Source organism: Chelmon rostratus, chromosome 10 (genome assembly GCF_017976325.1).
Source record: "Chelmon rostratus isolate fCheRos1 chromosome 10, fCheRos1.pri, whole genome shotgun sequence".
Taxonomy (NCBI): domain Eukaryota; kingdom Metazoa; phylum Chordata; class Actinopteri; order Chaetodontiformes; family Chaetodontidae; genus Chelmon; species Chelmon rostratus.
The window spans coordinates 27,052,496-27,076,774 of NC_055667.1; the positions used below are offsets into that span (position 1 = coordinate 27,052,496).

At 44.5% G+C, this 24,279-nt stretch overlaps 1 protein-coding gene across 1 annotated transcript in view; it reads left to right on the forward strand.

Moving 5' to 3' along the window:
* The window catches only part of cables2b (Cdk5 and Abl enzyme substrate 2b), a 39,391-nt gene that overhangs the window by 3,901 nt on the left and 11,211 nt on the right, over positions 1–24,279 (forward strand). The window contains exons 2-3 of the mRNA XM_041946049.1: positions 18,706–18,801; positions 23,645–23,722. Of these exons, the coding sequence (XP_041801983.1) occupies positions 18,706–18,801; positions 23,645–23,722 (174 nt within the window). The remainder of the gene's footprint in view (positions 1–18,705; positions 18,802–23,644; positions 23,723–24,279) is intronic.

Here is a 24,279-nt window from a genome sequence, read left to right on the forward strand (position 1 = left end):
AATATCCTAAAAGACAAACAAACTTAAATTCCACTTTGAGAAGGTCGAGCTGATATATGTTGGCGTTTCTGCCAGTGAACAGTGACACTGTTTGCTACTGCAAGAACCCAGTTGCAGCTGGTTATAGGCTGAAAGTGATTCGGGACATGTTAAACACATTAATGTAGAGTTTCCTGCGCTCGCTGGGACCGAAGAGGCTGTGTAGGTGAGGCCTTCTCCTCACCTACACACTTCCTGGTGTGATGAAGTTGGCCGTCGTCAGATACGATCATCAGTCACGCTCTGTTTAGCCTCTCTGTCTGGCTCAGTGTGTGAAGTGCTGCCAGCCAACTAACCAGCCAGCCAACAGCTTCATTAGCCTGCTCATGAACACACACACACACACACACACACACACACTGACACATATCAACAGTTTAGCTGTTTAACAGACGCTTTTATATACAGTGAGTGAGGACACTTGGCTGGTGGCGTCCACGCTGCTGCAGGGATTGCACTTGTGATTGCAGTTGGTTACAGTTTCCTCACCTTCACCGTGTCCAAAGAGATGTTCTGCTTCTGCTTCTGCTTCTGCGCGAGCTTCAGCATCTCCACCTCAGTTGAGTGAATCTGCATGTTTTATTGTGACATGTCGGTGCATTTTAAAGTGAAAAAGAGCAGCAGAGGTAGCATCATTTCCCCTGATTCTTACTTTACAAGAAGCCTGACGGTGTTATGTAATGGTTTGATGTGTGAGAGAAGCGCTGGAGAAAGAAACTTCACAGTTCAGGAGGCCGACAGGATGTTTTCCACTGTTGTTCTGTGTCTGATTGTAGAATTTGGGACAATGAGATGTTTCTACTAAACTGAACATTAAACATTCAAGAGTTGTCTACACAGCCTCAAACACACACACACACATGTTTATACAGCACTCAGAGTGAGGATGCGGTGATGTAATGCATTTCCCAAACCTTAACAGTGATACAAACTCCATGCCTAAACTCAATCCTTACTCTAACTTTGGCCTAAACCTGAGTCATAGCTCTCAGACAGCTGGTGGAACAGGTGGGATGTGACTCTCCTCATTCTGAAGGTCTAAAACTCAGACTGGTCCTTACAAGTCCAGTAGCAGAAACACAGAGCAGGGCCACTGAATGGCTTTGAGAAGCTTGTGTGTGTTAGCCTACCCAGAATCCAGTGCTGGTAAGACAGCATTAGAAAAGAGATGATGGGGTGGGTGGGTGTTTGGAGCGAGCTGGTTGGCTGTCAGTTATATCATGTATGTGTGTGTGTGGATACAGATTCAGATACCTGAGCTCGGGCACCAGGTACTGACCCAGTGCTGTTTTTCCCAAATTGAAAATCTCTTTACTTCACATGTGTGGAACTTTTTGGAAGCATTTTTGTGTAATATAACATGAGACCATGCTGTGGCTCCAAATACTGAGTTAGCCCGTGGTGGCATGTTATCAACATCCGGCGTCTCTAGAGAACTACCTCTGACGTGGATGATGTCATTACCGAACGCTGCGCGCTGCGAGCAGCCAGCCGCAACACGGCTGACTCTGCGGCGGTCGGCTACTAATACGCAATAACAAACCATAGCTGTGCCAAACTACGGCTAAACTAGCCGACCGCCGGCTCAGAGGGGAATAGCACCAGCATATCAGAACTAAATATTGGAATATGAACAAGTTTCGCCGCAGATTATGCGTTTATAGAGGCTGCGCATGGATGCCCCGAGTACTCGCATTATACGGATATACGCGCCGCTCCTCTGGGGCTAATTTCTTCAAAACGACTCCAAATGCCACCAAAGTTGTCTGGGTGAGTAAATGGTCATATTTAATGCTAGAAATAAGGTCCAGGTTGTAAAAAACAAAAGTTATCCTTTAATGGACCTGATAGCAGAAACACTGCATTGTTTTCTGACATTGACACAAATTCAAGCTGAAGTAGTCAACTTGTAATGTCACGGCTGCTTGATCTAATGTTAGGTGAAGTTTGTCTTCTCTTCACCCAGAAGCATGTTTTTGTAATTCTAACATTGATTATAGTTTCTTAGCAGGTCGGGCTTAGAAGAGTATTTAGTACTGTTTGGTTGGAGATTTGGGTATGTCATGCTAGGAGTGGCTAATGGAGCTGCTAGCCTCAGCAGAGCTACAGAGGCCTGGCTAGTTCACTTCTTTCTAACTCTGCTAACTCAAGTGACATCACTTGAGGCAATCTATCAGACCTCACGCAGCTCCTTCTGGAGCCACGAAAGGCTTTATCACTTTTTTCACATGCATGCAGAGGTACTCCTCAACGCCCGTGAACAGACTTTGATGCGTGAAATCGACACACTTCCACGTTAAAGGTCCAGGGTGTGGGGTTTAGTGGTATCCAGCAGGGAGGTTCAAACTGAATACACCTGACGTGGCCCTGCCCTGCCCTGTGGTGGCTGTGCAGTTTGTCTGTTCTGGGCGACTGGTGGACTCTGTGGAAGAGGATCCTGTATGCTGGACCTTCAGTTTTTTCTGATTTTACCGGTTGTCAGTGGATTGTACATTATTAGTCTCATACTGCTGGCCGTGCAGTGCTGACTGTTTCTCCTGCTTCACTGTGTTTGCAGTATGTTCCTCTTCTCTGATCAGATTTGTTCCACTGATGGAGATGGTGAATCTCACTGCGCCTCTTTGTTGGTGACGCCAGAGCTCACAGACTTCTTCTCATAGTTTTCATAGTAATTATATTCTGTATTGGAAAAGAGTTCTTCTTCTCAGCTTCACTGCATTCACACTCTAATTAAGATGTCAGGTCAAGTCCTCAGTAATCAACCTGTGTTTGAACTTTGCAGAGTTAATGGCTCCTCTGATCAGTGTTGGCTGGATTTAGCTTTATTCAGCTGCAGTGTCAACGCAATCTGTGTGACAAAACCAGCCGTGACGCCGAGGATTCCCCACCATGACTTGGCTCGGTTTGTTTCCGCACCACGCAGCTATTCTGAGTCAGTTAACAGGATCTCATCTGTCCTCTCAGACTCAGATAAACCTTCCACTGCTACGCCTCTTTTGGAACTCATATATAATTAGATATAATAAGTATTTAAGATTGGAGCATATGCATTGTTAGCATTGATTGTCACATTAATTACAGGAGGCATTTAATTGTCATGCAAAGCTTGACTTGACCAATGTTAACGAACGTCAGCGTTTTGCACAGCGTTCGATTGCAGAAGTGGATCACCTCACTTTGCGAACATCAACAAGCAATTTTCTTCCATGAAATAAAGCTCAGCTCTTGGAGGAAATGAGGACGGGTCCTGTTTCACACGGCCGCCATGTGGATGGCGTGTAGGAAGCCATGTGCATTGTGCAGCTGTATTATTAGTTGTTGTGTCTTAATGAAAAAAACGAGGTCACACTGAAGGTTGTTTGTATCAGTCTAAGGCTAATCTGTGTCTTACACATCAGGTCAGTTGCAGTGCCAGCGGGAAACCTACCTGTCAGCCAGGTGAGGATACTCAGGTCAGTTTGGCTGGACCTCCTCCTGGAAGGGTCAGGTGTTTCCTGAATGACCTCATGGAGTGACGTAGACTGATTAATGAGGGTTGCCCTTGGTTTAGATTAGGATTTGGTATTTTTTCGGAAGACGTCAGCCCAAGAAGACTCCCTGAGCTAATTTTGTTTATTTGCAGCATCTGCTTGATATGTGTCAAAGGTTTTTTTTATTGCCAGACAGAATTGCAATCAGGGGTGAATATTGCATGAATATATTGTCAGTGAGCTGACGGTGCCCAGGTGGAATATTTTAACATCACCCAACTCTAGTCAGCATGACTGAGCTTCTCAGTAAATACCCACCGCATGAGAAACTGAAGCTGTGTGCTCTGGTGCTCTGATCCTGATTAGCTGACCAGACTAGCCTGCCTGCTGACCCTGTATTACTGTAGAGATATATGGAGCAGAGCAGAGGGCAGGACAGGTGAAGTGGAGTTAACGTTATTCAACTCGATGGCAACTCGTTACTCTACTGTAAGTGCATTAAAGCTTCCCATCGAGAGTAAATTACTGATGTAATGTAGTGTGTGTGTGTGTGTGTGTGTGTGTGTGTAGAATAAATACAGGTACGTCGGTGGATCTTTGTAAAAAGGGACAGATTGAAACAGTAGATTGTTCATTCCAGATGTGAAGCGATGTTTGTGGTTCCAGTTGGCTCTCTGTGTTCTTCGTTCTTGATGTGTGTGTTTTCTCATGATGTTCCTGCCTAAAAGTTAAAAACAAAACAAGACTTTTCGGGTTTGGTTGTTCAAACTTGACCTCGGTGTTAATCGGCCTTTCTTACGTTTTCCATCTGTCTGTCTCTCTCTCTGTCTTTGGTTTCCTTCTCACAGATACACCGTATGCTGAAGGTTGATGCTGATCATTTAGACGACTAAAGCTGCTGAAATGTTGTATTAATATTTGTTATCAAGGTTTTACCATTTTCATGCTAAAACAATGCTGAAATGTCCGAATGAGACCATCATGACCCAATCAAATTACCACTTGACTGTGACATAGGGATGCACGATAATTATTGGGCCGATAGTTATCGGGCCGATAACAGGAAATTATGACGTCATTCCGATAAGTCCGATATCATGACGAACAGCCCCGATAACATATGTGTTTTTGTCAGCATGGCAGTGCCTCGCTCCCACTATGAGACCCGAATGGCCTGCAGTGAATGCTGCGTTCAGGTGACGTTGGCATAATCCGAAAAACTCTTTCTCACTGGGAAAAATCAAGAATACCCCCTCATGCCAGAAAACAACTCGTTAACTCGGTCATAATTTTGCTAGTTGCTGACTTGAATTAACATTCAATTTTTCACATGTTACACACAAAAAATAGAGACATGAACTTAAATAGGCCGAAAGAACGACTGGCAAACGAGGGAACGGGGGAATGTACGTGACACCTTGAATGCAGCATGCAGCACAGCGTGCTTATGAAAACAGAGTTCAGACTTCTTCAGAGTTTCCGAAGAAGATTGTTCGCTGTTTATTCGTAACAAATGTTCCAAGCGAGTTCCACGCGGAGCGAGAAATGGCACGAGCTTTAATCCTTCAAACCTGGTCAGTCACCTGAAACGTAACAACCGCTTTGACGGAGTTTGGAAAGCGTATGAGGACGGCCGGCCTGCTAAAGACGCTAACGTTAGCAGGCCAGCTGCAAAGAAGCCACCGGGACTTACGCGTCGGCGAGGCTTTCGAAAAATCCAAGAAATTTGCCAAAGATGACCCACGGGCTGAGGTTATTGAAGATTTAATCATGGACATGATGGTGCTTGACTTCTTATGGACTGCCCTTCTTCAGTTTGTTTACATAGATCAGTCTGAGTAAGGGATCATGTATCTTCCTTCAGGATGACACAGAAGCCCGACGCGACGCTTCTCCGTAGGAAACTGCTCACTATACGTTATCCCGCTTAGAACACGGCTTATTACTAAAGCATTCAATAGTGTGACACAAAATAGTGATTAAAACATATTTTATTGATTTAATGAGTCTACTCTTGCCTGTCACCGCTCTCACTGTGCAGCGGCTCTGAAAGTAAACACGTAACTCTGCGGCGGTCGGCTAGTTTAGCTGTAGTTTGCGACTGTTATTCTTCACAAAATGGATGAATATTTTTCCGACTCTGAGGTGGTGGACGATGACTTTGTTTACGATGGACGTCCTCACCGCTTTGAGCCGGAGTACACGGACGAGGAGCTTGTTGAAAGGAGGATGCGGAGGCAGAGAGAGGAACAGCTGGCCAAACAACAACAAACGCGTATCTCCTGGCCGCAAGTCCCACTCTGAGCAACAGAGGCATTCCTCCTCTGTCGTCATCGATGAACATCGTCCACAAGAACACCACCAGTTACCGTTTACTCGTGGACGCGCAGCCGTTTGTTGTTGTTTTGGCCAGCTGTCAGAGTGTGACTTCAGTGTGTGATGTCAGTTTGTGATGTCACCGTGTGACGTCAGTTTGTGATGTCACCGTGTGATGTGACGTCAGCATGTCATGTCACAGCGTGACGTCAACGTGTCATGTCACAGTGTGATGTCACTGACATGGTGATGTCAGTGTGATGTCACTGTGTGATGTCACTGTGTTATCTCTGATGTCACTGTGATGTTAGTGTGTGATGTCACTGTGATGTCACAGTGTGTGATGTCACAGTGTGTGATGTCACAGTTTGATGTAAACACGTACGTTGCGTAGCAACCGCCTCTCACTGTGCGCAGGACGGCAGGCAGGAAAACTTATTTCTTTACAGATATTCAGCGAAATCATGTCAAATGTGGAGAAGTGATGGGATATCCCAGACCTGAGAGAGACGGAGCTGGAGTTTGGTTTACTGCTATTTTTTCGTATTGATGGATAAAAGTCCTGCATCAGCTGATTTCTGCTTTGCTCCATATTTTGCCTCTCAAATCAGCTGGCGATTTGTTGTTGAGCTTGGTACATTAAGGGATTCCCCCTTTAGTCTGACTGTTAGGAACACCGCTGAATTTTCGCGATTGACCAATCAGAATTGAGTATTTAAGAGTGCCGTCTTCTAATTCCTGTCAGTACGATATGCACTGTGCATTATCTTTGTTGTCATTGAGAAATGCACTTTTTCACTTTGTTTAAATAGAAATGTTTCAATCTAACTTGTGCCAGTGCATTAATTTTCTATGTATATTTATTTTTGTAAACTTCTGGAATGCACTTTTTCAGTTTGTAATCCTGATGCATGTATTTGTATCATTTCAAGGGGCCTTTATTTTTTATATCAGTCAGTAATGCATCTTATTTAAATTGATGTGAGATATCAAATAGGTTTGTTTGATAGCTTTAAGAACATGTTTGAGAGGCTTACCAATAGTTTTTCATTGGAAAAATAAATATCTCTTCATCTAAAGAGTCAAAACTGTTTTTGGTTTTGTTCGTGGTATTGATGTCATGATGTTAGGTATATGTGTGTGTTATCGGTTATCGGTATCGGTTTTAAAAAACAGTTATCGTGCATCCCTACTGTGACAGTACCTGTGTCCTACCTGTCTGATTAGGGCGAGGAACATATAAACTCATACTCATATATAAGCAGATACATTTAGTCTTGATTTTGCCCTTTTTTGCCTCTCACTCACTCACTCACTCACACACACACACACACACACACACACACACACACACACACACACACACACCAACCCCCTCGACTGAATGTAACTTGGAGCACTGAGCTGCCTTGTTCCCAAAACTTCATGCTGAATATGTTGCCTGAAGCAGAAAACTTATCAGATTCAGCAGCAGCACTGATTAGACACACCCCGTGGACTAACACACACACACACACACACACAAACACACAGAGCCCAAAAAGGAGGCGTAATCTGGTTGACATCGTGTGTGTGTGTGTGTGTGTGTGTGTGTGTGTGTGTGTGTGTGTGTGTGTCTAAACATGCATGCCTCTCCAGTGAAAACAGAGCTGAACCCCACACCCCTCCACACCCTGAACACACACACACGACTTCTCTCTTTGTTTCAGTCTGTTCAGTTCCTTCAGACTGTGTCCTCACTAATGTGGATAAATCAGAAAACACCCCCCACCTTCAACCTTTCCAGGTCGTTTTCTGAGCTCACTCTGTTCGCACTGCACAGTAAAAAACTAAAGCTGCTGTTTAATCTCTTCTTCGTTCTCATCTGTTGTTTGACAAATCACAAATCATTTCAAAGGAGCGCGAGTGGCTGGAAAGTGGTTCAGACAAATATGGCCGTGGACTCTGAGTGGGCCTGTTCTTATAGGCAGTCAAGCAATCCAGGTGTCTGCTGTCAGACTCCGTATGTTACTTTTCTCCTTCCACACACACACTCACACACACACACACACACATATGATCACAGGACTCGCATCATTATCATTATTTGAAAGACGTCAGCTGACCTATCACATCATTCTCCAAAGATGCTTCATATTCATACATTGTGTTTACATTAACTCTGGTAATTCCATTATAACCACATTAATTCATCTGGTCTGTCATATAAACACCTTAACCAGGTTACATCATATTAGGATTATAATCAGAGCGGGGGCAACCACATTAGCAGAGCTGGATTATGCACATGAATCCATCAAAGGTACTCTGGGCATGCACACGGCTTAGTTTGGCGTCAGTAACACACAGCAGCGCCAGTGAACTCACCAGAACGTGTCCAGCAAAAATACGGACGGAAACCAGTAACGTGGCGTGTTGGAGTGAACGAGGCCGTCGATATTTTGTCAAGTTCTGCGCCATTCTGTTCAAACGGCAGCATTCAAAAGCATTCAGGGATGATAGTGCCCCCTGAAATCTGTTTAACTTTTTCCAGATTACGTGTGTCTAATCATGTGGTGGGTGGAGAAAATTTCAACAATTCAACAAGAAAATCTTACGAATTAAATGAATGTCAGTGGATGTGATGTAACACAACGTTGCACTTGTGCAGGACAACCTCCATGTGTATCTCTGACACAGTGGATAAGTGGGTCTGATGGAGGCCACCCTCATGTTCCTCCAAAGCTCCTCCTTGTTTACAGAGCTTGACCAGAAACAGACGTAGCTTTTTCATATCTGAGTCTGTGCAGAAAGCTGATGTGGTTGCACTTCTGAGAGTCTGTCGAACGTCTGTCTGAGCTTCAACAAACTCTGATATGACTCTGTGTGTACATGTGTGCATGCGTGTGACACCAAAGCAAAGCAACACAGGTTTTGTCTATTCATCCATCTTAAGGGCTGTGAATAAACACATATAACTGTATGAAAAACCATGATTTATATAATTTTTGTCTGCATTTTGGCAGATTCCGTGATATTTTTTGCACAATAAAGCTGATTTTGCTTAAAAAATCCAATTCTTCAATTCCGCCCATGTTTTCTGCAGCGTGGAAATCACAGGTAGAACCTCCTCCGCGGCCGTCCGCTGTAAATGACTCTGGCTGTTTCAGGTTTTATGCAGTTGTTTGGTGAGGACGGAAAAAAGGGGGCATAAGAAATGAAGGATTTCTTTCAGTGCATCAGACAGAAGAAGAAGCAGGAGGAGTCTGTTAATCTGGTGATGTAAGATGCACAACAGGCCTGCTGTGTGTGCGTGTGTGTGCGTGTGTGTGCGTGTATGTGTGTGTGTGTGCGCGTGCATGTGCGTGTGTGTGTGCGTGTGCGTGTGTGTGTGTGTGTGTTGCTTAGTCAGAGGTTCATGTGGTATAATCTGTGGAATGTCCAGCAGCCGTCCGTCAATGTCAGAGGTGTGGACAGACTGTCCTTATACACTGTGGCCTTGTGTGTGTGTGTGTGTGTGTGTGTTTGTGTGTGTGTGTGTGTGTGAGGATTTAGACAACAGAACATTTAATCTATGGTTGGTGGTTGGTCACTGACAGTGTGTACGTGTGTGGCAGAGATTTAGTATGGTGGGAGGTATTTAAGTACAGCTGTGTGTGTGTGTGTGTGTGTTTGTGCGTGTGTGTGTGTGTGTGTGTGTGTGATTTGAAAGCCTCTGTGATCAGACAGAAAGAGAGGTACAGAGGCAGAGAAATGTACAATTTCAGGAGACTTAACTTCACTGTTCTTTTCCAACAACCATCTTGTCTTAGTACATTGTTCCTCTACGTTTCTGGCAGTGACGTTGTAATCCAAGAAGAAGAATGATGCTCAAATGTTTAAAATTTGGGATTCGAAGATTTGGTCAAAACTGACTGCAAACACACTTCAGATCAGGGAGGACTGAACTGGATTTGAACACGGTGGAGGGAAACAGTGTTTTTGATCGGTGTGTGAGTATGAGCACAAAGACAGAAATGTAAAACAGAAGACATGGACGACCTTAAGAATCAATACTGATTCTGTCCCAAGAGATCTGCTGAGACAGATTAGGAGTGTGTGTGTGTGTGTGTGTGTGTGTGTGTGTGTGTGTGTGTGTGTGTGTGTGTGTGTGTGTGTGTGTGTGTGTGTGTGTGTGTGTGTGTGTGTGTGTGTGTGCGTGCGTGCGTGCGTGCGTGCGTGCGTGCGTGCGTGCGTGCGTGCGTGCGTGCGTGCGTGCGTGCGTGCGTGCGTGTTGGCGTGTGTGTGCGTGTGTGTGCGCGCGTGTGTGTGTGTAGTCTATTTTGAGCTAAGCCACTCTGCCTCTGATCAGTGGAAGCTGTATGTGAGGAGGAAGCAGCTGTCAGCTCGTCCATCAGGATGCAACAAAAGCAAACATCATTGATCCTGGAGGGCGAATCAGGACGCAGCAGGGCAGAGACAGCCGTGTGGTCAGGACAGTTTTCAGTGCAACGCCACCGTCAGCCAGAGAGGAATCTGTCTTCATCTGCATCTTGAATTGATTTAAAGTTTTTCCCGGCTTAGAAAAAGACTTCGATGGCACTTTTACCCTTTTTGAGATAAAGGCTCAGTTACAGTTACAGGCCATCTTTGACCTTCCCTGCAGTTTCAAGTCAGGACATTCAGGCTGATGCTGTCAGCAAAGAAATTCAGTTTAATGATCTCCTTTTAAAAAGGCTGTGGTAAAAGTGACTATGACACCCCCTTATCCTGCACCTGCAGTGCTGTTCATCCTTTCCCGGGAGATTTAACACCCGTTCACACTTGGCCTCATTTGACAAACCCCAATGACTTTCGTTCACACTTGGCCTCAGGTGACTCCAGTGGCTCTAACGACAGCCGTTACACAGCCAGGAGCTCTGTTGACCCAAATAGTATCAGCGACCATGATAACGACCCCACAGCGGTTAAATACCTGGGACTCGCCACCATCAGTCAGGACTGAAAAAGCCCCTGGAAAGTCAGCCGCCTTTGATTCAGCCCTCCTGCGGTGGAAGAAGACAAGTTTTTCATGTTTAGAACGATGAAGAGGAAGCACAAAATGGAAAATTCTGTAGAACTGAGACTTTTTTTACTTTGGCAAGTGACCGTAATATAAGCAGAATAGTGCCCGTTAAGGTGTACATTATCAGGAAATAATGGACGATGGGGAGGCCAGAACCGCCCGACACTTACTCAAGGCACATTTTGGTTTTTAGAAATAGAATAGAATAGAACCTGAAATGGAAGCTAATAGCTAACAGCTAAATATTTGGCAAACAGTTTATGTGTGTGATCAGTCCTTTTTTTTCTGTGCAAATAAATAATAAAATGACAGAATCACAGTAGAGACAGAAGGAACGAAGAGACCGAGAACACGAACGAGCGAAATGAGGATTTATGTGAAGGAAGAAAATGGAAAATTCAGCACATGAACAGAGAAAAAGGGAACAAAATGTTTTAATAAAAAAGGACTGACTGAAAGCTGAGATCAAGCCAAAGAAGTACAGAATAAAAGACATCCAAGAGAAATCATTGTGGTACTATTTTAAGCATTTAGTGTTCTGACTGTGTTTGCACTGGCTTATTTTAAGCTAAAATGATAGCAGCTATTAATAGTGTGACTCTGGTGTTGTTCATGACTCAAACTGGACAAATGACTCTGCGTCCCAGACAAATCCATCATTACAGTCCCCAAAAACAGGCCCGCGACTGCTTCTCTGCCCCGACCTGCAGGATCACTGTTTCCTGTGTGAGCTGTGGCGTTTGAAGGTCATTTCAGTCTGAATGTCACGTCATGCTGCACTTCTGACACATACAGTAGAGCCGATTAAATATTCACTTTCTTTCTTAACTAAGTGAAGTTCTGCGTTCAGAATGTTGCTTTAGTAAAAGCACCAGCATCACAAATTACTCAAAACAAGTGTGGATGCATTAACGTGTACGCACCATTGTAATGTTGCTGCTAATTCTAACTACTTCATAGTCTGCTGGGTAGCTTAATCGATCATAATCCAGTTTAATTAATCTGTTGATTATATGTTGATTAATTTTGAGTGGCAAAGTAACTAAAGCTGTCAGATAAATGTAGCTGAGTAAAAAAATACAATATTTGCCTCAAAACTGCAGTGGAGAAGAGGCATAAAATAGCAAAACATGGAATTACTTTCATGAAGTGGACCTCAAACTTGTCCTCAAGTAGCAGTGGGGGGGTTTGTGGCTCAGCAGCGTCCTGCGTGATCGGCCACCACAAACTCTTCAGCAGGGCACTGAAGGCCTTCCGGCTCCGTCTCACTGCAGTGGTCAGATAAAGAAAACCTGCTGTTTTCACTCATTTATTCATATATTCATTCTTTCTTTCTCCTATTCGTTGTTACACAGCAACAGAAATATTTGCAGAGAGTCTGAAGCTCTTATCTGTTTCTGTGGTGAAGAGCATCAGCCAAACTTGATGTGACCGCGGTGCAGAAAAGCTTCGCCGTTCTGCTTTGGCTGTTCGGCCTTTAGTTTAATGTCACAGAGCTAAAAACATGTTCAGAATAATGTCACATTCTCAGACAATCCTCCCAGGCCGAAAAGTAGATCATGTGTACACATGTGAGTTTGTTTTTGGCTGAACGTCCAAACGTTCAGGATCATCTAGAAAATGATCTTTGCTGTAGCGATGGGAGGAGTGACGGATGGACTCATGCTGTAGCGTCACTGGTTCCGTCTCCTTCGTGTCTCATCATCGAGACAGCGAAGTTCACGCAGCTCACCCGAACCCTCGGGATATTTGTGAACATGCAGCCAGCATGTATCTTTGTCTAAACACTCATCGTCATCCTCAGCAGCGAGGGAAACTGGATTTTTCCGTTCCCATGAAGGGAAACTTTCCACGACATCCCAGAGAGATGTAGCCGGCTGGTTCCCATGGAAATGGGCCACTGGTCAGACTGTTGTGATAATGAGTCTGCAGATCCACGGCTCAGATACTGGGACAGATTTAGAAAGACTGGGAGAGAACTGGAGTCGGCTCTCGCACCGGTGCCCACATATTGTTGATGTTTATGACTGCAGCGTTTTCCACAGACGCCTCCGAGCTCAGGAAATATCGTAAAGATAACTAACAGGGAAGTTTATCGTGACAGTGAAGCGTTTGCTGTAATTAACATATCCTGTTAAATGTCAGTCACACGCCTGCGGAAGAACTTCATGATCATAATCATGTGCAGGGTTTGTTTGTGGTCCAGTCAAACAAGTTGTTAAGTCCTAATTGTTATTTATAGATGCCAATTATGAGATGAGTTGGCTCCAGAGTTAGTCACTGCTCATTATTCTGCCATGTCACCTCTTCAGTGAGGCTGCGGATCACACCGTTCAGACCTAAATGTGTCTGCAGCGTCCAGCGTTAAAAAACTGCCAAGTTCCTGAATTTGTCATTGAACGTCTCATTAGATTTGTTGTGTACTTTTGTCAGATAATTCCTGGTTTAAATCAGAATTTCCTCTGAGGTTATTATTGTGTCAAAGTCTTGTGTGGCTGCTGGTGTCCACACAACATTCAACGTATGCAAAGGTTCACGTCGATGCATAAAATCCAAGCTAAAGGCTTTACAAAGAAACAAATGATGAAAAATCCTATTTAACATTTATCAATGAACAATCTGCTGTTTGCGTGAGAATGTGTACGTTGGCTGGTTTCCCTTGGCAAAATTAAGTCTGTACATAAATTTTAATGTTTGCTTGTGTTGGTTTGTTTAATATGAACTGTGAGTTAGAATCTGCTCTCATACAGAGGATCAGTGTCCTGCTCAAAGGCACTTCAGCAGAGGCCGAGGTGCACTAATCGGCCTCTGATGACCCTAAATGCATCACTGTGTCGATGCTTGTAGCTATATTAGCCTTTATCTTAAACACCAGCCACTGTCATCATCATCATCATCATCATCATCATCATCATCATCATCATCATCATCATCATCATCATCATCATCATCATCATCATCATCTGGCATGGGTATCGGCCAATGGGCTCATTCCATTCCCACACAATAGTAACATTCCCAAACATTCCAGAACGATGGTTCCCGTGGAAATGTGATGCTGAGATGACTCCATCATGTGACCGTGGTTACAGTAGATACTAAAGTTAGAATTATTGGAAATAGACTCTCTGGTTTAATAATACTGGAGAAGTGACAGCTGAGACCGTTGTGCTCTGGATATTCTTACTTTTAATCTTTACTTTTATCCAGAGGAAGCTGACTGATCAGCGTCTTTAACATCTGCGCTTCAAATCCATTTCTGACTGCTGAGACACTGCTGACATCGTCTGTGTACTGTTCCTGGTGTTCAGTGTATGTCCAGATCTGACGGGTGTAGTGCAGGCATGTCAAACTGATTCCATAAAGGGCCGTGTGGCTGCAGGTTTTTGTTCCAACCAAGGAGGAGCACACCAGGCCAACCAATCAACATCAAGGGATCACTTAGTTATCAGCTGAAGACTGAGATCAGCTGATTAATTGAGTCCAGCCAGGTGTTCTCCTCCTTGGTTGGAACGAAAACCTGCAGCCACAAGGCCCTTTATGGAATGAGTTTGACATGCCTGGTGTAGTGTTTCAATGGATGCTGAGCTCTGTTTCCATACAGATGTCCCAGAAGGCTGACAGTGACCCACACAGAGTCAGGAAAAGAAAGAAAGAAATCTGATGTTCACATGGTGATGTTTCAGACTGCTGACTGTCAGTTGATGATTTTGGGGGTTACTGAGGCTCTGCTCTGTGCAGGAATTCAGTGCAGAGGCAGCACTCTAACAGAGTATTACCACCAAAGAACAACTCAGACTCACGTGCTCACTCAAAGTCATCACCGTCCGGCAGACCTCACCACATGCCGACGCTGTGCTCACACCTGTCCTGATCCAAACCCTGAGCATCACAGGTCGTCATAGTGATGGTGTGACTGGTGACATATCGGGTGCATAAACCATGTGCTGATCGCAGCCAATAAACAGCGACTGTACGCTTTCACTTCAGACTAATAAGATAAAGCTCGACACTTAGCATCACGTCCTCATGTATCCAAGCAAACGCCGCTCCCCACAACTGACGGGGTTCGTCAAAGAATCGACCCAGAGTGAAAATTCTCCGACCGAAAGTGCTGCAGGAGTCTGGTTCCAGGCTGCTGCTCAGGAATTTCCTAAGCAGGAAAAAAAGCCTGAAATGGAAAGCAGATTCTCAGTCACCCCGCTCTGTGGCTGCATCGAAAATGTATTGAGTCAGGACACCACCATAATGTAACATATCGTAACGTCAATATACTGAATTGTTACATTCATTCAAACAGCTAAATGGGCACTAAATCGAAAGTATATCATGCACGGCTGTTTAAAGGAGATTTCTATCATAAAAACTTAAAACAGTAGATTCAGTGAGAAATGTGTGAATTGTGTTTTTGGGTGGAATGTTAAAGGACCAGCAGAGGGCAAAACCTCCTGCTTAAGCCAGAAAATCAACGTGACTGAAGGAGGAGACTCGTAACTACCCAGATGTTACTACTGCATCACACACACACACACACACACACACACACACTCACACACACACACAAACTCTCAGCCCTCAAACATAGGCTTCACTACCTTGTTAAGAGTACTCAGGACAGACAGTAGAAGTGTGTGCTTTTGCGTGTGTGTGTGTGTGTGTGCGTGCGTGCGTGCGTGCGAGTGAGTGAGTGAGTGAGTGAGTGAGTGAGTGAGTGAGTGAGTGAGTGAGTGAGTGAGTGAGTGAGTGAGTGAGTGAGTGAGTGAGTGAGTGAGTGAGTGTGTGTGTGTGTGTGTCACTCAGATAGTGAGCACCAGTGATAACAGTGATTTAAACTCCATGTGTTGTGGAATCAGCAGGTCAGGCATAAAAAAACAGTGACAGATGCTCTGTGTGTGTGTGTGTGTGTGTGTGTGTGTGTGTGTGTGTCCATATTGTATGCATGTGTGTTCATTTATGTATGTGTAGTTGTGTAACAGTTCTGTTTCTCTGCAGAGGGTCTTACTGTTCCTGTTCCCTCTGGGGTTTGGGTTTGTGCGTGCGTGCGTGCGTGCGTGCGTGCGTGCGTGCGTGCGTGCGTGCGTGTGTGTGTGTGTGTGTGTACTTGTGAGGACCAGAGCAGGTTGTTAACTGCAGAGTGAGGACATTTGTGGAAAGTAAGTAAATGTAGGCTGTTTTTTTTATCCTTGTGCAGTGTAGAGTAGGCTTATGCTAATTGGTGATGGAATCATGTAAGATGATTGAAGGGATGATTGATGGTTTTTCCAGCGCTGAAGGCAGTTTTAACTGGCATGCTATCAGAACTGAGGTGTTATAAAAATAATCTGCGCCCTGCTGTGCGTTTAGAGCCGTTTCTAACGCCCGCTGAGCCTCATTAATCAGCAGCAAATGCTTTATTTCAAACCAGTTTGTTGTCTCTGTTCCATGGATCTGGCACTCTGCGTCACAGTTTTCTGTGCTCCGGGCTCCATAAGAGTAACTAGTTAACGTGTGGATATGATTTGGATTGTGATTTTAAAGATGAGACAATGATGTTAAACGGACACGATGCTGTGATATTTGTCGTGTTCGGTTCGTTCAGTAACACTGACAACTTCTGCAAGTATATTTTAAGACTTATTGAACGTCACTCGACAGCATTAGCATTATTTAACCATAAGTGTCTGTGATTGGACACTTGCATGTCACATGTAACTTATATCACACTACAAGCACTGACACACAGATTTTAAAAAGGTTTATTCAAAATGTTCAGTCCAAGTCATTACTGCTGGTATTTCACTGGCCTGATGTGGGCACCCTCCACCTCCTTTTACCGGCACCACCCCCAGCAATCGGGTTGGCCATCAGTGATCCCGAGTACCTGTGACTGGTTGATATGAAAATAGAAATTTCCCAACCGTAGTGTAGAGTTATAAAAATGAAAAATGCATAAATCAGTCAACACCTAACAGCAGCAGGTGCACTTTATGTGTTAGAAAATACATTTTTCTTTCTGTTAAAATATGGCTGAATGTGAAGCTTTGACTGGCTTTGTGTAAAACGTTGTATGACCTGGCTGGTACAGATACGCATGTGTGCACTGCATGCTTCTGCTTTGGATGAAAGGGGGTGTGGAGCTTCCTGCATGGTGCTGACAAAGTGACACCATCAAGACAAAAAAAACGTGGAAAAAATATGGAAAAAAAAAATGTTTTTGATTCTGGGCAAATCTCTTTGAGTGGCTCAAAGAAGGGGTTTCTTGTATACATCAAAGCAGCATATGAGAAACGTCTGTGGTGTTAGTGTATGTTTGCTCTCTGCTCGTGTGCCACGAGATTATGCCTGTGCCCTACATGGAAATGTGAGCGTGTGGATTAAATGCAGTAAATTCTCTCTGTGCAAAATATGCAATTTTACTTTGTGTGTGTGTGTGTGTGTGTGTGTGTGTGTGTGTGTGTGTGTGTGTGTGCTGGCACATGTGTAGGTGTCTCTGTGCTGTAATGTCAGTAATGTTATGTAACTGCTGTGATGTCAGTGAGTTGAGCTCCTTGGCCTGGTTTCACGTCGGGGCCTGTTTTAATCCACAAGGTCGACACGCCGACACAACCTGGCTCATAACCTGACCTTCAGCAGACAGCCGCAGGAAAACATGCGCGCACACACACACATGCACACCCACACACGCACACAAACACTCTAGGGGTGGGCAATATGACCTAAAATTTATATCACAGTATTTTTTCTGCTTTTCCCGTGGCAGTATTGTCTCACGGTATTACAAAAATAAAAGGGACTCTCCACTCAAAACATGATTCTACCTCTTTTCACTCTATTAGCAATGTAACAGAATATATCTTAGGAAAGAAAAGGCAAATATGTTAATTGGCGCTAAATAGGAATGAAAATGAGGTGTAAGCCCACATCCACGATTCACTAATGCACACTCAAACACAGATGGCACAGGTATCGGGAGTGATTTGGGGATCAGTATCTTGTCCAAGGATACTTTAACATGTAGACTACAAGGGCCAGGGATTGAACCACTGATCCTCTGAGTACAACAGACAGTGTACCACAGGACCTGTCTATCTAGTACATGTACATGCGGTAGCAACAGACACCCCTACTGACACAGCATGTAGCAGAGGAGGCTTCCCTGTAACAACAAAACCAGCTGAGCTTGTGTTGCAGTATGAACTGTGGAGATAACGTTCGCTCTGGCTATGAGAGACGACACGAAAAGCAACACGAACAACACTTTCCCACATCCAACCTGCTACTCTGGTTATTTAATTGGTTTCAAATGAGGCTAAACATTCACACAGCAGTGTCCCTTAATAGTAAATTTGTCAACAGTGCTCCAGCAAGCCACATTAGCTGCAGAACGTGCTAGTTCCAAATTGTATTAGCTAACCAGCAAAATAAACAGCAAAACAACATAAAATTTTTGTGTTTTGTGTTGGTTCTTGCAGCCAAATACAGAGAAATTAGCATACACTGCTCATAATGTTACTGTCACATCTTCAGTTACTGGATGTAACTCCAGTTCTATGAGTACATACACAGCCTTCTATGGTACAGCACTTTATTTTATATGCTGAAACATTCATCATGGTGATGACGTCCATGTCATGGCAGAAGGTGACAGTGATGAATAACACACACACACACACACACACACACACACACACACACAGAGTGTCACCTTAAATCAACAGGGTTTTCTGTGATTTGCTCAGTAATTTAATCTGTACCATTTTATTCCATTTGTGTGAGTGCATGTATGTTTTACTCAAATGGAGAATGTGTCCTCTGGCGTCCTTATTCATGAGTTACATCCGTTAATCTCTGTTTATGTCTGTCTGTCTCGCCCTGTAGGACTCGTAACCTCTCTGGTGGGTCTCCCAGACCTCGACACACCAAGAAGATCCACTTCATCAAAAACATGAAACAGTACGACACGAGAGGAAGCAGGTGGGTCACAAACACACACACAGCAGTGTGTTTTACGGAGAAGAAATATCAGTTTTATGTTAAACAGTAAAACCAGTAATATGAGTAAAATTGAAAGTAGCACACATCACATTGTTCCACTACATTGCACCACATTGTAGACTGTTGATCAGCATGTTGATCCCTGCTGTTCACAGCGTGTAGTTAGAGAGCAACATGTAAGCACAGCAAGGTCAGGACAGTGGGACTTTTTGTAAACTGACATTAAAAGAGACACAGCTATTTGAAAGAGTGGCAGCTTTTTGCAGCTCACCTGAGACCTGTGTTGTCAGGGGCATTAGCTCGTCCTCCTGTTCAGGCCCCCAGTGACAAGTGGAGGGTAGTGTGAAAACACAGGGAGCTGGAATCATTGCTATTTGCTGTCAGGTCCTGTTGTAGCTATTCTGAGAGCTATATCTTCTCCAAGTCAGTCCATTGTTGTCCCTACAATAGACTGACACTAACCGTCCCTGTGGAGTTATTATATGCTGAATACATCCAACTGAAAAATACTCTGAAATAGTGCATCCTCTGTTTCTAATCATGTCAATTAATGCTTTTCCTGGGTGTCAGAACTCTGATTTTTCTATTATTCCTCTGCAGCCTTTTCTCTGCAGCTGGATGAGAACTGAGCTGTTGAGTTTGTCTTCAGTTCTCCCTCTATTGTATCCTATTTTTGTCCTTCCTCGCAGGGTGTATTAATCAGACCTCCGGGTCAAAGGAGCACAGGACTAATCAGATAATAATAGACTGAGGGCAGATCCAGTTAAGAGGAGCAGAGCTGTTGTTTGTAGTTCAGTCAAGTCACCATGTCGTCACAGAGGAGAGGAGAGGAGAGCTGCTGCTGTTAAATCTCTGGGTCGTAACCCTCCGTTGGGTCGTGGGAGATTTTTAAACGGGTCACCAGTAAAAAGTATGAATCTGTATGTCAGTAAACGTGCTTAGAGTGAGCCCCTGCTTCCAGAAGTGTTTCAGTGTCACAGCAAAACTAGTCCAGTAGGAAAATGTGCTGATTGCTGTGTAGATGTCCATGAACAGAGGCAGTGCAGCAAAGGTTTCGTAGTGCAGTTTCACTTAGATGTAAATAACTTACATTTACAAAAAGCACTACAGAAAACTAGCTTCCTGTTTTTGACAACATCAGTACATATTTTAACAGAACTCAAACTGTCTCTTCAACGTCATCATCATCGTTTTTGACACTCTCCTCTATAAATATTTGCTGTGTATTGAAGAAAAACTGTGGATATACCCGTAAAACACTAAATCTAAAATCTCGTGTACAACTTTTTTAATTTAAAAACTATCCTAGAACATCTAAAGTACCACTTGCGTGTCAGTTGATGGTGCAGTACTTTCTGAGTAGGCTAATGGTTAAAAAAACACAGCTCCAGAGCACACATCCTGTGTGATAAGAAGAAAGCTAATCACCTAAAGTCACTGTCAGTCACTCTCATGGCTGAATTATCTCGCCTCTCTGAGCTTTCTGCATGGATGTAGAGTTTATTTTAAAAACATGGCAGAATTTTCCACAAACGTCTTAGGAGGCCTCACTTTTTACCCCCAGGTCTTTGCATAGCTCAGTATGTTACAGCCCCTGGTTCAAGAGTGCACTCCCCTGTGGGATTAGTCTGGTGTTTGTTTTTTAGGTGATCATGGAATAATGTGCCCCCAGCGTTGTGACATGTGTGGTAATAACTGGATGTGTGGACGGTACAGAGTCCCCCATCAGTCACGTTTCCCGCAGCCTGTTGTTGTGATGCTGTTTCCACTGAACTCCCCGGTGACATCCTGCTCTTCACTTTCCCATGCATCACAGGGAACGAGCTGTGTGTGCGTGTGTGTGTGTGTGCATGTGTGTGCGTGCGCGTGGGACAGTCAGTGTTTCACAGACAACTTATTTTAGGGATGTGTTCAAATTAAAGTAGTAATGATTTATTGACACTAAAATCCTGCAGTTATGATGAGAGTCCTGAGTCCTGATGAGATCCAGCCACAACATGAGATCATCAGTATAGTGAATCCTCGACTCAGGTGGATTCTCATTTAAAATGTGCTGTATGTTGGACCAGGATCAGGTCATGCCTGTAAAAATAACCACAAGTTCATCTCAATCAATAGTCTGAGGCATGTTTAGCAGGTACGGCTCTGATTCCAAAAAAGGATTTACCGTCAGCCAATCAAGGAGCAGATACTCGGCTTTATACTCGGTTTTATATCTTCATTGTAACATCTGCTGAGGCTGAAGTGCCGTGGCCCCTCTAGCTTGATGAGCAGGATCAGGTCCGCTCAGGACTCCGCCGTCATCCCTCCAGTGTTATCCTCAGGAGGAGAAGTTTTCACAAACCTTTCTAGAATTCCATCTCTTGACTCGTCTTTCCAAATTAAGCAACACGGATGTGACGAGTAGGAGTGCAGACAGCACACCGGGCGATCAGGTGGGCACACTCAACACAACCCTCCTCAGCAGGTTTTAACATGAGGGTTTGTTCCTTTAAAGTATTTGATTTGCTCATGTTGTTAAATCCAGGTTATGCAACACTAGATTTACGACTAACTCTGCCAGTATTTTGATGAACTGCAGAGCTGGGCTGCGTCTTAGTTTGATTTGGCTAAATTTGAAATTGGAGCATTTCATCCTGTTGCTGCTCTGACGGTCTCAGGATCGACTGGATGTTATTTTTGTGGTCGACCTCAGCTCTCTGTGGAGCTCAGTCTGTGGCTGTGATGTTTTAATGCTGTCAGAGAAACACACGGTCAATGATTCGAGGTCCCCGAGTGGCTGAATATAGGAGCAGTGTGTGTATATAAGAAAATGATTAATCAAGACACGATAAACTCAGAGATAAGTGTGTTTATGCTTTCGCACGCTGTGAATCGTCCTCCAGTCTCTTTGGTTCCTGAGGCAAAGTTAATGAGTGTAAACACAAACCGGTCTCTGGTCCACAGGGGTTTATACTCCAGAGGATCCTCAATGAAAAACACACAGTCTTTGTTCCACTGAGGCGCATTACAACGCGTCGGCATTAAGAAGTGTCTCTGCTAAAGTGTGTCTTCCAACGTGTTGCCAAAACATTCAAGTTCCTGCTGAGGAGGATATTATTCCTTCAATTATCTTTTCTAAAATGTGAAAAGTTTGATATTTTGACCTGTTCATCGAGTGGCTTCCTGGTTTTATTCCACCGGTTTTATTTGCGCCCAGTAAAGACATTGTGAGCTCACTGTGAGGTTCGACCACGTCTCAGATGTTTTCAGTAGTTTTATTGAGTGTGAATTTGAGGAAAACAGGATTTTCACAATAAACCTGACTTGCTATTAGCGATACTGCCTATTAGCTTAGTCATCAAGGCGCCTGTGTTCAGTGGAGGTTTTACGGCTGCAGTCTGGTATCAGAATTAAATCAGCTTAGTTCTGTTCTGATTTTAATTGTCCCGCAAGAGTAAAACCATAAAAGTGTAAATGTTATACATGCAATAAATATACAGTAAAGAGTCAAAGTGATAAATAACTGCGACAAATTAGATCAAGGATTTCAAGGTTAGCTACTGTCTGGGCTAACTCTGTCACTGCTGCAGGGTGAAGGCGTAGCTACCGTCAGGGCTAAATCCGTCACTGCTGCAGGATGAAGGCGTAGCCACCGTCAGGGCTAAATCCGTCACTGCTGCAGGGTGAAGGCGTAGCTACCGTCAGGGCTAACTCCGTCACTGCTGCAGGGTTAAGGTGTAGCCACCGTCAGGGCTAACTCTGTCACTGCTGCAGGGTGAAGGTGTAATTCAGTTTATAAGGGTGAAGGCGTAGCCACCGTCAGGGCTAAATCCGTCACTGCTGCAGGGTGAAGGCGTAGCTACCGTCAGGGCTAACTCCGTCACTGCTGCAGGGTGAAGGTGTAGCCACCGTCAGGGCTAACTCTGTCACTGCTGCAGGGTGAAGGTGTAATTCAGTTTATAAGGGTGAAGGCGTAGCTACCGTCAGGGCTAACTCCGTCACTGCTGCAGGGTGAAGGCGTAATTCAGTTTATAAGGGTGAAGGCGTAGCTACCGTCAGGGCTAACTCTGTCACTGCTGCAGGGTGAAGGTGTAATTCAGTTTATAAGGGTGAAGGCGTAGCTACCGTCAGGGCTAACTCCATCACTGTTGCAGGATGAAGGCGTAGCTACCGTCAGGGCTAACTCCGCCACTGCTGCAGGATGAAGGCGTGGCTACCGTCAGGGCTAACTCCGTCACTGCTGCAGGGTGAAGGTGTAGCTACCGTCAGGGCTAACTCAGTCCCTGCTGCAGGGTGAAGGCGTAGCTACCGTCAGGGCTAAATCCATCCCTGCTGCAGGGTGAAGGTGTAATTCAGTTTATAAGGGTGAAGGCGTAGCTACCGTCAGGGCTCTGCTGGTTCTCCAGAAGCTGCAGCATTTATTTCCTGATAACTGTGGCTGAACATTCACTGTTACATTCACCTGAGTCTGACAGCCAACACACCTGACTCACCTGAGCTCAGACGCCTCATCCTCTCACATTCCTGCACACACACACACACACACACTGTACCACCTCCAAACAAGCTGCACTGCTCCTGTTTTCTGGCAGCATTTAGCTGCCTCAACTGATCAAATGGACTGCAGAGTCAGATTTATTGCTGTGTTTAAGGTGTAGGTTGCAGCCTGTATGAAGGAATGAACTGATCAAACGGATCAATATGACTAAGATGAAGTCAGTTTGGTCATTTTTGATGGTTGTTTTGCCGGCTGTTGGGAAGGCTGCTGCTCAAAGCTGAGTTAACTGGACAGATGTTGTTACCACATGACCACTAATGTGTGTGTGTGTTTGTGTTTCAGGATCGTGCTGATCTGTGCTAAGAGATCTCTGTGTGCTGCCTTCTCTGTTCTGCCCTACGGAGAAAGCTTCTACCTCAGGTACACCTGCGCGCGCACACACACACACACACACACACACTCACACAGGATGAAAGAGTCTGAGAAGAGTTTAGGAGAAGATGTGGGGCTGGCGTTATAAAGAAGATGGGGGGCGGGGAAATTTCTCACGGAGAAAAAGGAGAGAGGAAGGAGCTGCTTATGGAAGAGGAGGAGAGGGAGTAAAGGAGGAAGAGCTGTTTGCCAGGACCACCTCCTGACAAACAACAAACAAGAAGGAGGAGAGGATAGGGATGATTTTCCCATGTGATCAGAGCCCCCTGATTTGACCTGAGGACCTATGGCTGGTGGTGCACACACACACACACACACACACACACACACACACACATATGCACACACAATCTGGTTTCTGTCATTTTTGGGGACATTACATAGACTTTCATTCATTTCCTGGAGACTTACCCCAACCATAACCACTACTTACCTAACTATAGTCATAACCTAAGCCTAACTTCAACCCAAGTCTTCATACTAAGATTTAATAATTTACATTATGGGGACCTGCATTTTGTCACACACGTGCACGTGCACACGCA